Consider the following 12609-nt stretch of genomic DNA (forward strand, 5'->3'; position numbering starts at 1 on the left):
TTAGTTTAATTTGAATTTATTGGAATATAAGCCAGACTGTTTGAAGCCACAGAAGGAAAATGTACAACATTACTGTGAGGGAAAGGGGCTTCTTTATTGAAAAGACCTCTGCCACCACTGATGCTGAGAACTGGATTCCAGAATTTCCACCTTGGCCACCCACAAGGAGAGCAGTGATGGTGGGGTGCGGGATGAAGGTGAGGACGCAGTGAGGATGTGGCTTGAGGCAAGAATCCTGACATGAGGAATGTGCTCTTGCATTCACTCCTTCCTTCCTTAAATAATTATGGACCGTCTCCTTTATGCCAGGACCTGTGCTAAGTGCTAGGGATAAAGGGAAGACTTGCTCTCATGGTGCTTAGAATCCACTGGATGAGATAGAACTAAGGCAAGTAGACCCATGTTGGGAAGGAGAGAGGCAGGGTTCTGCTGAGGAGGGTGGGGTTGAGACAGACTCAGAAGAGACCACACTGTTTCAGAAGCAGCCACAGCCCAGCCCCGCGTGGCTCCTCCTTGGACTTCAGAGTTTCGGGGTGGTACAGTTCGAAGGTCCTCTGCAAAAAGAAAGGAACTTGCTGATTGACATCTCTGAAGCCCCAGACCTGGACACCGCTGACCTTGACAGATCCTAGACTTTCCCAGAAATATGCAACCACAGTCCACCCAGGACCAGAATGACCAAGAAGAAGGAAGTGAGTTTTTCAAGCCTAGGTGGGGTGCTCAGGAGAACTTCGGACATGCTCTGTAGGGTGGCTGACTCAGTGTTCCTATCTGAGAAAAGGGGAGCATGTGAGGAAGCTCAGATTCTCATGACGGGGCTTCTAGGGTGACCTTCTGCCAAGCTGGCCCGTGGAGGATGTGCTCAGTGTGTGGTTTCACAGGACACTGCAGCCACTTGTCCTGGGAGGCAGCAAGGAGGAAAGACACTGTGCAGGTGTGAATGGTGGGTGGCCCCCTGAGCTCCACCTCTTTTTCTCAGCCCTTCCCCTCCCACCCTGTCCTGCCCCCTTCCTTACCCGTGGGTCCCCACATGACCACCGCAGGTCTTCATGCAGTCCTCTGCCGTCAGGAAGTTGTTCTTCTTCCCACGGCAGCCGCCATATATAAAGATGTCGCAGTGCCCGGACTTGGCGTTGTAGAAGTACCTGATCTTCCAGGCCCTGCAGAGACCCACGTACTGAGGCTCCAGGCAGAAGGCAGGCTGAGAACCTTATGGGATGGGAGGGGCTATGGGTCAGTTATGAGGGCTGTCATCGCAGTTTGGTCTACAATGTCAACAACTGAAACCACCCGTGTGTCTGCAATAGAGAATGTTAGGGTTATGGGGACGGGTCAAATTGAAAAGGCCATTTGCCAACTTGCTTTCTGGGATATTATTATTAATGTTCCTAGGTGTGACATGATATGGTAAACATGCACAAATTGATATCTCCATCATGAAGTATTTTAAGATTAATTGGTATCATGCTTTTGATTAGGTTCCAAAAACTCTACCAAGAAAGAATAAAAAACAGCAGACAAGGTAAAAAATATTCGTCATATGTCAGTAATTATTGGAGCTGGTACCTGGGTTTTATAATACTATTCTCTACATTACTTGTATGGTAAAGAGTTTCCACCATTAATAAAAAAGTGTGAAGGAATCAGGCTGTAATGGAGAAAGGCATGAAGAAAACATACCAGTGTGTTCTCTTTTGTTACGGCACAGGGACTCTCTAAATTGAATATTGACGCTATATTGATACTGTGACTTATAATAAGCAATATATATATATATATATTTGTTCTTTGTAATATCCTGGCACACAGTTCTTACAAACCTTGCTATTTCCTAAGTGCTGAAAGCAATGAAAGTGTCTTTTGTTATGTGAACTAGGTGACTTTTGGGAAGACCCTAGTAACCCCAGAATGGGTTCTGGTTGCCAGGGGAAACCACTGCCTGACAGGAGGGTTGCAACTTTCATTCCTACCCTCTCCCTCGTGGCCTCCCATCCACAGTTCAGCCCGCCACCCAACCTCAGGGATCCGAGAGGAGCTGGAGGTTGAACAGTCACCAATGACTAATGATTTAATGCATCATGACTAAATAATGAAGCCTCCATAGAAACCTCAACAGAGGAAGAGATTCCTGTTGTTCAAAAGGACTGGCATCGACCCAGGGAACAACATAGGTACTCGTTCCATCATTGCTCACCTGGACCCCTGCAACAGCCTGCTCCCTGGGCCTCTGTCTCTGCCCTTGGTCCCCTAGAGGCCACGCTCCGTACTGCAGCCACAGGGATCCTATCCCATTGCTCCCATGACCAGTCCCTCAGTGACTCCCCATCTCTCTCACAGTCAAATTCCAATTCTCATCCAACCAGGCTGGTCAGGACCTGTCCCCATGGCCTCTTTGGTCTCATCCCTTCCGCCCTCCTCCCCTCCCACCCACTCAGCTCCAGCCACCCTGGTGATTGCTGCCGCTGGTTCACAGCAGGCACGTTCTTTCTGCAGCCTCTGCTCCAACGCCCCCTTATCACAGAGGGTTTCGCTGATCAGTCTACGGAAAGAGCACAGCCTCTTTTATCCCCATCACTCTCTACCTTCAAAACCTCATAACCTAGCAGAGCATTTCCCCTTTTGCTCTTGTGGGTCTCACTCTGAGAAGGCAAGGTATTTTTCCATATTCTGTCTACAGCTCTTTCCCCACACCGAAAGCCAAGCCTGTAGGGACTTAATAAATATATGGCCAGGGAACGAATCTTCCATTTCATGCTCATGCCAAGCGCATAGTCATTGAATAGAATGGAGATAATGGAATTCCTGTTAGTGCAAAGTCTCCTTGATGATGGGGCAGGTCTACGTGATTATCAATCTACCTCTCATTCTATATCCTGAGAGGGTAATAAAATGATAGTCAAAAAGGCACAAGGGAAAGGGCCTTGAGCCTTTACTAAGACTGTATCAGCCGTGGTCCCAGGAGCAACTCACAGAAGCGTTGTGTTTCTTGCTTTCCCTGCAGTTGCTCTGCTCAGTGGTCCCACGTCTTTCTGATTAACTTTAATCCTAGAGGAATAATCATTATTTGACACCTAAATATTTTTTCTTTCCCGAAGGAGGTATGTAGAGAAATTTTTTCAATTTAACACATCTTGGTGGAAAATGGACAAAATTGGCCATGAAATGTGTTTAAACTCTTTAAATGCATGACTGGTAAGCTGTTCAAACAACCCATGTAACGTGGTTCCCGTTTTCAAGTGAGGAAACTGCAGAAGACTCGCCCCAGGACACACGGCATGTGGGTCGTAGGGTCAGGACAAGATACTGTCATGTCACAACCCATTAGATAAACTACCTGATTCTGCCAGGAATTCTGAAAATACAGGTAACTGGTAAGAGTTTCTGGCTGCAGTGTCCAGCTTTCATTATTCCCCTGTCCCAAGCCTCACTGGAGCCCCCAAATCACAGGGAAGACTAAGTCTGGTTTTTCCCTGACACCAGATAGGTGGCATCTCTGCCAACACCAAACAATTCCCTAAACACCCACTGGGCATCCCAGAAGGCAATTCACTTCTGATACTAAATCCATGGAGTTAGTGCAGATCCCGCAGGTTGAGAGCTCAAGACTGTCCTCACATCAAATGCGAGCCATGTGGTCCGGAGTCACTCATGCTTGTGACCGGCTGGCTAAAACTCGGAGGTTCCATGACCCCACCTCCATGTTCACTAACCAATAGAAGTGCAGACAGAACTCAGGAAAACCCTTTACTTACCGTTCCCAGGTTATCATAAAGGGTAAAGCGCAGGGACGGCGAAATGGAGGAGATGCGCAGGGCAAAGGGGGAGCAGAGGTGTGCGGAGGCCCCGTGCCCTAGTAGAGCGCACCCCCCACAGCACCTCCATGTGCTCACCACCCCGAAAGCTCTCTGAACCCCAATATTTATGGATTTTTATTGAGGTGTCAATAATAGACATATTGATTGAATCATTGGCCATTGTTGATTGATCTCCAACTCAATACCCTCCCGTCTCCCCAGAGATGCTGGGATGCGGGCTGTTGAAAGTTGTAACCTCTAAACACATGACTGGGTTTTTTTGGAGACCAGCCCCATCCTACAGGTCTCTCCGTGGCCTTCCTTTTCTCACCTCATTACCAAAAAAAACCCCAGTAAATTCCAGGAGTTTCTGGAGGTCTGTTCCAGGATCAGGGCAAGGATCAAATATTTGATCTTTTTATTACACTACAGTGAAGTTCAGGGACATGGCAATGACCAGGAATAGAGTCTCAGAGATGGGATTCCTGATCTGGTAGAGGAAGGCGGCATATATTTTTTTTAATTTTAATTTTAATTTTTTTCCTATTGAGAGTCAGGAAATGTCCCTGGAGTTAAAACTGCCCAACTTCCCAGGAGAAATCCAGAGAGGCTGTCAGCATCCACCCCACCCCTGCTCCCCAACCCCTTCCACGGACTCCCCTCACTCCCCCCTCCCCCCAGCCTGTAGAGGAGAGGTGGGTCAGGACTTACCTTGGGCCTGGTTGCTGGTTTCACCCCCCGGGATGCCGGCCACCATGGTGCCCAGGAGGACGAGAAGGGCGATGGAGAGGCAGAGCCGGCTCATGCTTGTGGCCTTGCAGGAGGGCTTCTGAGGAAAGCTGGGGGCTGACAGAGCTTTTCATATCCCAGCTGAGGGGTGGGACAGGCAATGAGGAGGGGAGTGAGGAAGGGGTGGAGCTGGGCTGGGTCCTGTTTATTGCGTAATCTCCCCACCTAACCTGCTTCTGCCTGCTGGGGCCAAATGCCCAGTAACAGCGCTTCTCAGACTTGACTCTCCCTGTGGGTCTCGTGGAAACACAGATTGTGATTCCACAGGTGGAATTTTGTCCAATATGTTGACTCAGGGAGCATCCCAGCACCTAGAGCAGTGCATGGCAGGTGATGAGTGAATGAGAGCAAATCAAAGGATGGATAAGTGAACAACAGTGTGTTAGCTCAGGTCCTCCTTTTCAACTCCTGCAGGTTTCATTACAGCTGGGAATTATGTGCTTCACCCTCACCCTTACCACTGCCTAACTCAGAAGACAGGTGTGACACAGGACACCTTCCTGCAACCATTGCCACAACTTCTCAGCTGGATGGACACTTGCTGTTTACCTGGCACTGGCCCAGGCAGAAGCCCTCCTGAGGCAGCAGCCCTGTTTTCTCAGTAGAAAAAGGAGTAAGGGGTGTGGGCAGAGGGGAAGCAGGGAGCTGAACACGTCTCCACAGCATGACCTCCCATTTCCCCTCACCAGGTTTCAGAAACAGGAGAGCTGCCTGCCTGAGTGGACCTCAGGGGAGCTTGGAAGATCGCCCACAATAGCCTCCATCCTCCTGTCTCTCCCCCAGTGGTTTTGGAACCATAGGACCTCAGTTTGGGTACCAGCTCTGTCTTTTCCTAACTTTGTGCCCTGAAGACTTAAATCTCCCAGAGCCCTGTGTTTTCAAGTGTCACATGAGGTCAATGCTGTCAGCATCACGCGTTGCTGTGGAAGAAGTGGAGGCAATAGACATATATTCTTCTCCCTGAGAAGTCAAAGTCCTTGTAATAATAATAATAATGTCATTACAGCAGATAAAACTTAGCTTCTTCTATGTGTCAGACATTACCCTAACTACTTGACATATATTAACTCATCTAATCCACAAAAATCTTAAAAGAGGTGGTGAGGAATTTTTGATATTTCCTCATGTTACAGAGGAGGAACCTGAGGTAAAAAGAAAGAATTTGCCTAAAGATATACAGTGTAGAGAGAGTATCTGAACCCAGGGATCCGGCTTCAGAGTCTGTGCACCATGCACTCTACTGCTTTGTAAGCTGAAACTATAGTGCACGTGTGAGGGATTACACACCCACAATCTCTTCACTCACTCCCATATATTCACTCCCAGTTACAACCATGTAGCACCAATGCCCCCTCAACTCACTCATCCACACATACTCAAGCAATCTGCCACTAACACACACACACACACACACACACACACACACACACACACACACACCCTGTGCTCCACTTCCAGGGTCAAGGAGAAGGGAGCTGGCTCAATGCCCAGAAGCCCCAGAAGCAAGCCCAGCCAAGTGTCAAACGGGCACACAGCTGGGTGATGAGCTGCAGAGGACAGGAGGGGCTGTCTTCCTCGCACAAAGTCACCCTTTCCCTTGAGAAGGGCAGGAGCTCTCAATACCGAGCTGCCCCCGGACAGAAGGGCTTCAGGAGCGGGGTACTCACAAAACAAGCCACTGTGTGTGGAGGGTCTACTCTCTCCTGAGACATTTCACATGTATGATTTCATTTAGCCTCATGTCGACCCTACAACATCTGGGATTCTCATCCCATTTTGCCAGCGAGAAAGCAGAGGCTCAGAGAGGTGAAGCGACTTGCTCAGGACCCACAACCAGCAGATGGCACAACTAGGATTCTAGCTCAGGAAGCCCTCTGGTCCTGCCCCTCTTCCTGCCTCAGTCTGTCCATCTGAGACCAGGGAACAGCAGAGACCCCGCCTAACAGCAGAGATTCCACTTTTTTCCATCCTCCTCTCTCATGTGTCTGTCTTTCTCTCCCAGTGTCCCCTCTCCTCCGGTCCTCCTCCCTCTGGTCCAGGTTAGAGGCCCCCAGACCCAGGGACCCCTGATGGGCCTGTCTTCCCTCCACCTCCCACTTCCCTGCTCATGAGTGACTGAGTCTCTAGTTTCAAACCTTCCCGGCCCCTGGGGGCACCTTCAGAGAAATAACAAGGCGGGAACATCACAGGGGTTGTATTCTGGATAAAGACCAGTGATTCCAACACTGTGGGGCGCCAGGTCATATCTCTGCTTCTAATCCTCAGTTTTTCCCTCTGAAAAATGAGAATCTTGGACTCCATGCTATCTAGGGCCCCTTTGTGAAATGGATGGAATGCACCCGGGGCAGGCAAAAGATATTTATCTGTTTGTGATGCTGTGCCCTGTGAGAGGTACATTCATATCCAAGACACGAGTGGCCACTTTCTGGCTACGTGATATAACAGCACCTCACTCTTTGGAACCACATAGTCTTCCTCCTTAAAAGTGCTGTCATGAATACTGTTTCTTTTAAGGATTATTTTAAGGATTAAAAGGAAAAGCATAAACCAGAGGTTCAAATCTGGCTAGAATATAAGTATTGTTAGCCCATACAGCGCAATTTACAATTTGAAACATTTGCCAAGATTGAACAGTGGGGGATTTCTTAAAAAAGTAAATTTCTAGTATTGTTGGGAAAAGTAAACAATCTGGCTACACAGTCCTGCAATTTAACAAGAGCAGTGAGTCTCAAAATTGAGTGAGCGTCAGGATCACTTAGCCAGTTGTTCAAACACACGTTTGAGATCCACCCCCAGAGTTTTGATCAGTAGGACAGGGGTGGGACCTAAGATCTGCATCTAACAGGTTTCCAGAGCTGCTGACAGTACTGCTCAAGGGATCACAGTTTGAAAACCATGAGCTAAGCTAAGTAGAGCTGCTCTCTTCTCACGAGGGGAGCGTTCTCTCCAGTTTCCATAATCCCCACCATTACTTAATGTCGCCCCAGCCCCACTCCAAATACCTCCATCCTCAACACTCAACTGATCTGGAATGAATTTAAAATTGTGACCTGTGGGGTGGGCTCACAGTAAGTGTTCAGTAAAAGGTAGCTTGTTCTTGTTCAACACTCTTATGAAGTAAGTATTATTATTCTTATTTTACAGATGAAGAAACCGAAGTTCATCTAAGGGAAAGTGACTTGCTGGACGAAAAACAGCTGAAAATCACAAGGAAGAACTTGCAAAAAATGTCATGTGGTCCCGCTAATTTCAATGGTATAAATACACAAACACATAAACAACACACAGGCAAATCTATCTGATATTAACATAGATGATGCATCAAATATTGTGGACACGACTTCATGAGTGTAAAATCATATTTATCAAGAAAGGGAAGAAGAAAAAGTTAAAATGGAAGGTTACATGAGTCAGCTGCAAACATGCTTACTCTAAGGTAACTGTAAACAAGTGACATTGAAGACCTGAGAAATTCCCAGGAGCAAACAGGATGCCTTTCACCATACAATGGAGCTTTCTCTGCTTGGACTGTTGAACCCATTCAAACTCCCTTCTCTCCATGGAAACTTCTCTCTCTGAGTATATGGGCTCTTTTGTGGCTTTGTCACCTAGCGTCTCTTTGTCCTTTTCCTGATACACTAGCCTGATTTTGCTTGAGGAATGACTCTTCCTCCACCCAGGACTGGTGGGATTGGGCCGCCTGTCAATCAAAGTGCCTGCCCTACCCCCAGACCAAGAGTGGCCAATCAGATGCTCTCCCTGGAATTTAACCTTGATCAATGAATCCCAAAAGACCTAAAAATGGAGGTCATTCAGAGGTGGCCTGGGAAGACCTTAGTTCTTCCTTGCTTACCATCCTTTCCAAGCTGAGATCTTTTAGCACTCCCCTCGGTCCGTGAGCTGAACTAAATCAATTAGTGCTATGGGTGCCAATAGTAGAGTGCAAAAGGATCTCACTTAAGGGTACAATCAGGAAGGGAGAATGGATGCCCACTACATCCCCACACCGTTGTCACAAATTCCTTCTCTGCTTCCAATAGCCAGAGTCAGTTTCTGTTGCTCATAACCAGCGAGATCTGCTGCCTTTACCAGGGTCACCACCAAGTTCCGCATTTTTCTATCCAGCGGCCTTTCCTCAGCCATCCTCCTCCTCTAACTCACAGGTCAGGCCCTCATGGCATAAATGCGAACAAAATTCTTTACCAAAATTGGTTTCCACTTGGTCGCAGCATAAAATAATGATGAAAAGCAGAGCTTCCTATTTGAAGAACTTTGAGTCTCCTCTGGTGAACCTCCAGGGCTTTTGAACGCACAGATCTAACGTCTTTCAAGGAAAATCATGGGAGACAGAGAGTGATAAGCTTGAATCCCAGCACCTGCCAGTATTGGTTATGTGACCTTGGAGAAGGGATGAAACCTCTGAGCTTCAGCTTGAATGTCTTTAAAATGGAAAAAAAAAGTATTAAGATTGTTTTGATGTTTATAGATGAAGATGTATGCACAGGGCTTGGTACATAGTAGGTTGTCAATAGTGGTGATGGGTGTTTTACATTATTAATTTACCTCTCTCAGTTACTTAGACATTCTCATTGACTCAGTGACTTTTACCAGCACATCAGGACAGGGAATTCACGTTGCTACTTTCACCCTCTGAGGTACCAGCAATCCCCACCTTCTCTGAACCTCAGGTTCCTCCTATATAAATGGAAGGATGACTCCATCTCTGTGGATACCATTCAAAATTTATCTGCACTCACAGATGTAAAGCACTAGCAAATTGATTAGGCCACACACCTAGTAAATTGGCAGAGCCAGAGTTTGAAGCCATGGACTCTGATCAAAGGTTTCAGTCATCACATATTTTATCCCTAATAAACATTTCATGAACAAGTGAATGAATGAATCAACATCTACTCAACTTCTTTGCCTATGTGCTCTCCAAGCACCATGGACTCAACATTGACCAAAGTGAATTTATTGTCTTTCCTTCTAAAGACTTCCTTCCCCTACCTTCCCCCAGAAGGCTGAGTATTGTCCTTCATTCTACCTTTTTCTCAACCCCCGTGAGCAATCTCATAGCAAAGTCTGTTGGTTGTACCTCCTCAGTTCTCAGCTGAAAGTTCACTTCAGAATAAGATGAAGACACCTGATCATAGAACTGCCCCACTTCCTGACAGCATCCATCCTGAGCAAAGCCAGCTTCCTGAAACTCTCCTGCAAATAACCTCATGGAAACCCACATCCTGTAAGTCCTTCAACATCCTCTTAATGAGATGCCATATCATTCATTGTCCATTGCTGCAGTGAGTAATAAACCCAACTCGTTCAGTCCAAGAATACACAATGGAGAAAAGACAGTCTCTTAAGCAAATGATGTTGGGAAAGCTGAACAGCTACATGTAAATCGATTAAATCAGAATACACCCTCACACTGTATACAAAAATAAACTCAAAATGGATTAAAGACCTAATATAAGACATGCACCATAAAACTAGAAGAGAACATAGGCAAAACATTCTTGGACATAAATCGTAGCAATATTTTTATGGATCAGTCTCCCATGCCAAAAGAAATAAAAGCAAAAATAAATAAATGGAACCTCATCAAACTTAAAAGCTCTTGCACAGCAAAGGAAACCATTGACAGAATAAAAATGCAACCTACCGAATGAGAGAAAATATTTGCAAAAAATGAGACCAACAGGGGGTTAATATCCAAAGTATACAAACAACTCATGCAACTCAATACTGAAAAAACAAAAAATCCAATCAAAAAGTGGTCAGAAAACCTAAACAGACATTTCTCCAAAGAACACGTGCAGATGGCCTCAGGCACATGAAAAGATGTCAACATCGTTAATTATTGGAGTAATGGAAATCAAAACCACAGTGACGTATCACATCACAGCAGTCAAAATGGCTATCATTGAGAAGTCTACAAATAATAAATGCAGGAGAGAGTGTGGAAAAAGAGAAGCTTCGTACACTCTGGTGTGAATGTAAACTGGTGCAGCCCCCATGGAAAACAGTATGGAGGTTCCTTAAAAAAACTAAAAAGAGGGCTTCCCTGGTGGCGCAGTGGTTAGGAATCTGCCTGCCAATGCAGGGGACACGGGTTCGAGCCCTGTTCTGGGAAGATCCCACATGCTGCAGAGCAACTAAGCCCGTGCGCCACAACTACTGAGCCTGCGCTCTAGAGTCCGTGAGTCACAACTATTGAGCCCACATGCCACAACTACTGAAGCCCACGCGCCTAGAGCCGTGCTCCACAGCAAGAGAAGCCACCGCCATGAGAAGCCCACACACCGCAACGAAGAGTAACCCCTGCTCACCGCAACTAGAGAAAGCCCTTGCACAACAACGAAGACCCAACGCAGCCAAAAATGAATAAATAAAATAAATAAATTAAAAAGAAATAATGCTAGAAAAAAAAACTAAAAGGAGAACTTCTATATGATCCAGCAATTCCTCTCTTGCGTATATATCTGGAAAAATGAAAACTTTAATTTGAAAATATACATGCACCTCAATGTTCATAGAAGCCCTGTTTACAATAGCCAAGACATGTAAACAATGCAAGTGTCCATCAACAGAGGACTGGCTTAAGAATTGTGGTGTGAAAATAGAAATGGATTCACAGGATTTCCCTAACCATCCAGTTTTTAAGACTCGGCACTTCCAAGGCAGGGAACTTGTGTTCGATCCCTGGTCAGGGAACTAAGATCCCACATGCTGCATGGTGTGGCCAAACAGAGAAACAAAACAAACCAACAAAAAACAAAAAAAGAAATGGACTCACCAACATAGAAAACAAACTTATGGTTACCAAAGTGGAAAGGAGGGGGAAGAATATAATTTGGGGAATATGACAAGCACAGAGCCTGACAAATGGCCATTGCCCACTAAACGTGAGCTTGATCTTCTTGAGCTGGAGTAGGAAGCCCCTCCCCGCACATGACGACAGGGAAGGGGGTTCCTTGAGCCCCAAGCTCCTTCCTTTCTCCTTCTGAGAATCCAGGAAAAATTCCTGCCCCAAAGTTTGACATGGCCCAAGAAGTAAAGGACAAAAGCGTTCATGTTGGGGTGTCTGTCACCCAGTTTTTTGTGTATACTGGGGTAGCCATTAAGAGGTAGATGTCACCATAAGGGGTTGGCTTCCTATACCTGGTAGGGCCCAGTCTGAGGGCAGGAAATGGGGAGGCGCCCGCTGCTCTGCAGAAGAGTGAGAAGGACCACCATTTCCATGATACCTACTGGTTAAGGTTTTAGTTGCAAATAACAGAATCCACTGTAGTTGGTTTAATTATAATATGAATTGATTTAAACATAAGGCCAGACTGTTTGAAGACACAGACGTTCAACATCACTGTGGGGAAAGGGGCTTCTTTAGTGAAAAGACCACTCCCACCACCGATGCTGAGAACTGGATGCCACAAATTCTACATTTGCCAGCACAAGGAGAGCAGTGATGGTGGGGTGGAGAATGAAGGTGAGGATGCAGTGAGGAAGAAAATTAGGACAAGAATCCTGGCTTCAAATCCCAGACTCTACAGTCACTGCAGTCATGACGAGTTTTGCTCCTGTATAATTCCTTCACAATGGGTCCATAGGTTTTATAATACTATTCTCGGTACTTGGGGTGTTGTTGCAAGTTTACACCATTAAAAAAGAAAATGTGAAGGAATCATGCTGTCATGGAGAAAGGCGTGGAAGAAAAGACACCAGTGTGTTTACATTGATGAACTCATGGGGACTGGATTGATGGAATATTGATATTGATATTGTGACTTATATAAAAATATTAATTTCGTCTTCATCCTATTTCTGGCACAGAGCTCCTAAAACTGTTGGAATTTTCTAAGAGATGAGAGCAAAAAGGACATTTTTATCATGTGAGGGAGGTGACTTTTATAAAGCCCCAACCTAAGCCAAGAATGGGGATTGGTTGCCAGGGAAACAAGTGCCTCATTAGGGGGTGGGAATTTTCATTCCCACTTTCCCCCTTTCCCTGCCCCCACACCTCAGG

The 12609-nt window shown here is 46.1% G+C and overlaps 1 protein-coding gene across 1 annotated transcript; it reads right to left on the reverse strand.

Annotated features, from left to right (window-relative positions):
• On the reverse strand, positions 1–5361 carry LOC149747505 (serum basic protease inhibitor-like). Its single transcript, XM_089896984.1, has 3 exons — positions 4506–5361; positions 1017–1209; positions 1–554 (listed from the first exon to the last, which is right to left on the reverse strand). The coding sequence occupies exons 1-3, from the start codon at positions 4597–4599 to the stop codon at positions 521–523; spliced, it is 321 nt and encodes a 106-aa protein (XP_089753110.1). The 5' UTR covers positions 4600–5361; the 3' UTR covers positions 1–520.
• Between the last annotated feature and the right edge of the window lie 7248 nt (positions 5362–12609).

This window comes from Delphinapterus leucas, chromosome 15, assembly GCF_059928025.1.
Source record: "Delphinapterus leucas isolate spDelLeu-1000000601 "Yukka" chromosome 15, BTC_Dleu_Yukka2, whole genome shotgun sequence".
NCBI lineage: Eukaryota > Metazoa > Chordata > Mammalia > Artiodactyla > Monodontidae > Delphinapterus > Delphinapterus leucas.

What these genes read in the sequence shown, in the direction of transcription:
- LOC149747505 (XM_089896984.1), bottom strand. Translation starts at nt 4,599, where the DNA reads ATGAGCCGGCTCTGCCTCTCCATCGCCCTTCTCGTCCTCCTGGGCACC. An exon ending in AACCAGCAACCAGGCCCAAG is followed by an intron (nt 1,210 to 4,505) that starts GTAAGTCCTGAC and finishes CCATCCCATAAG; the next exon opens with GTTCTCAGCCTGCCTTCTGC. An exon ending in GGTCATGTGGGGACCCACGG is followed by an intron (nt 555 to 1,016) that starts GTAAGGAAGGGG and finishes TTCTTTTTGCAG; the next exon opens with AGGACCTTCGAACTGTACCA.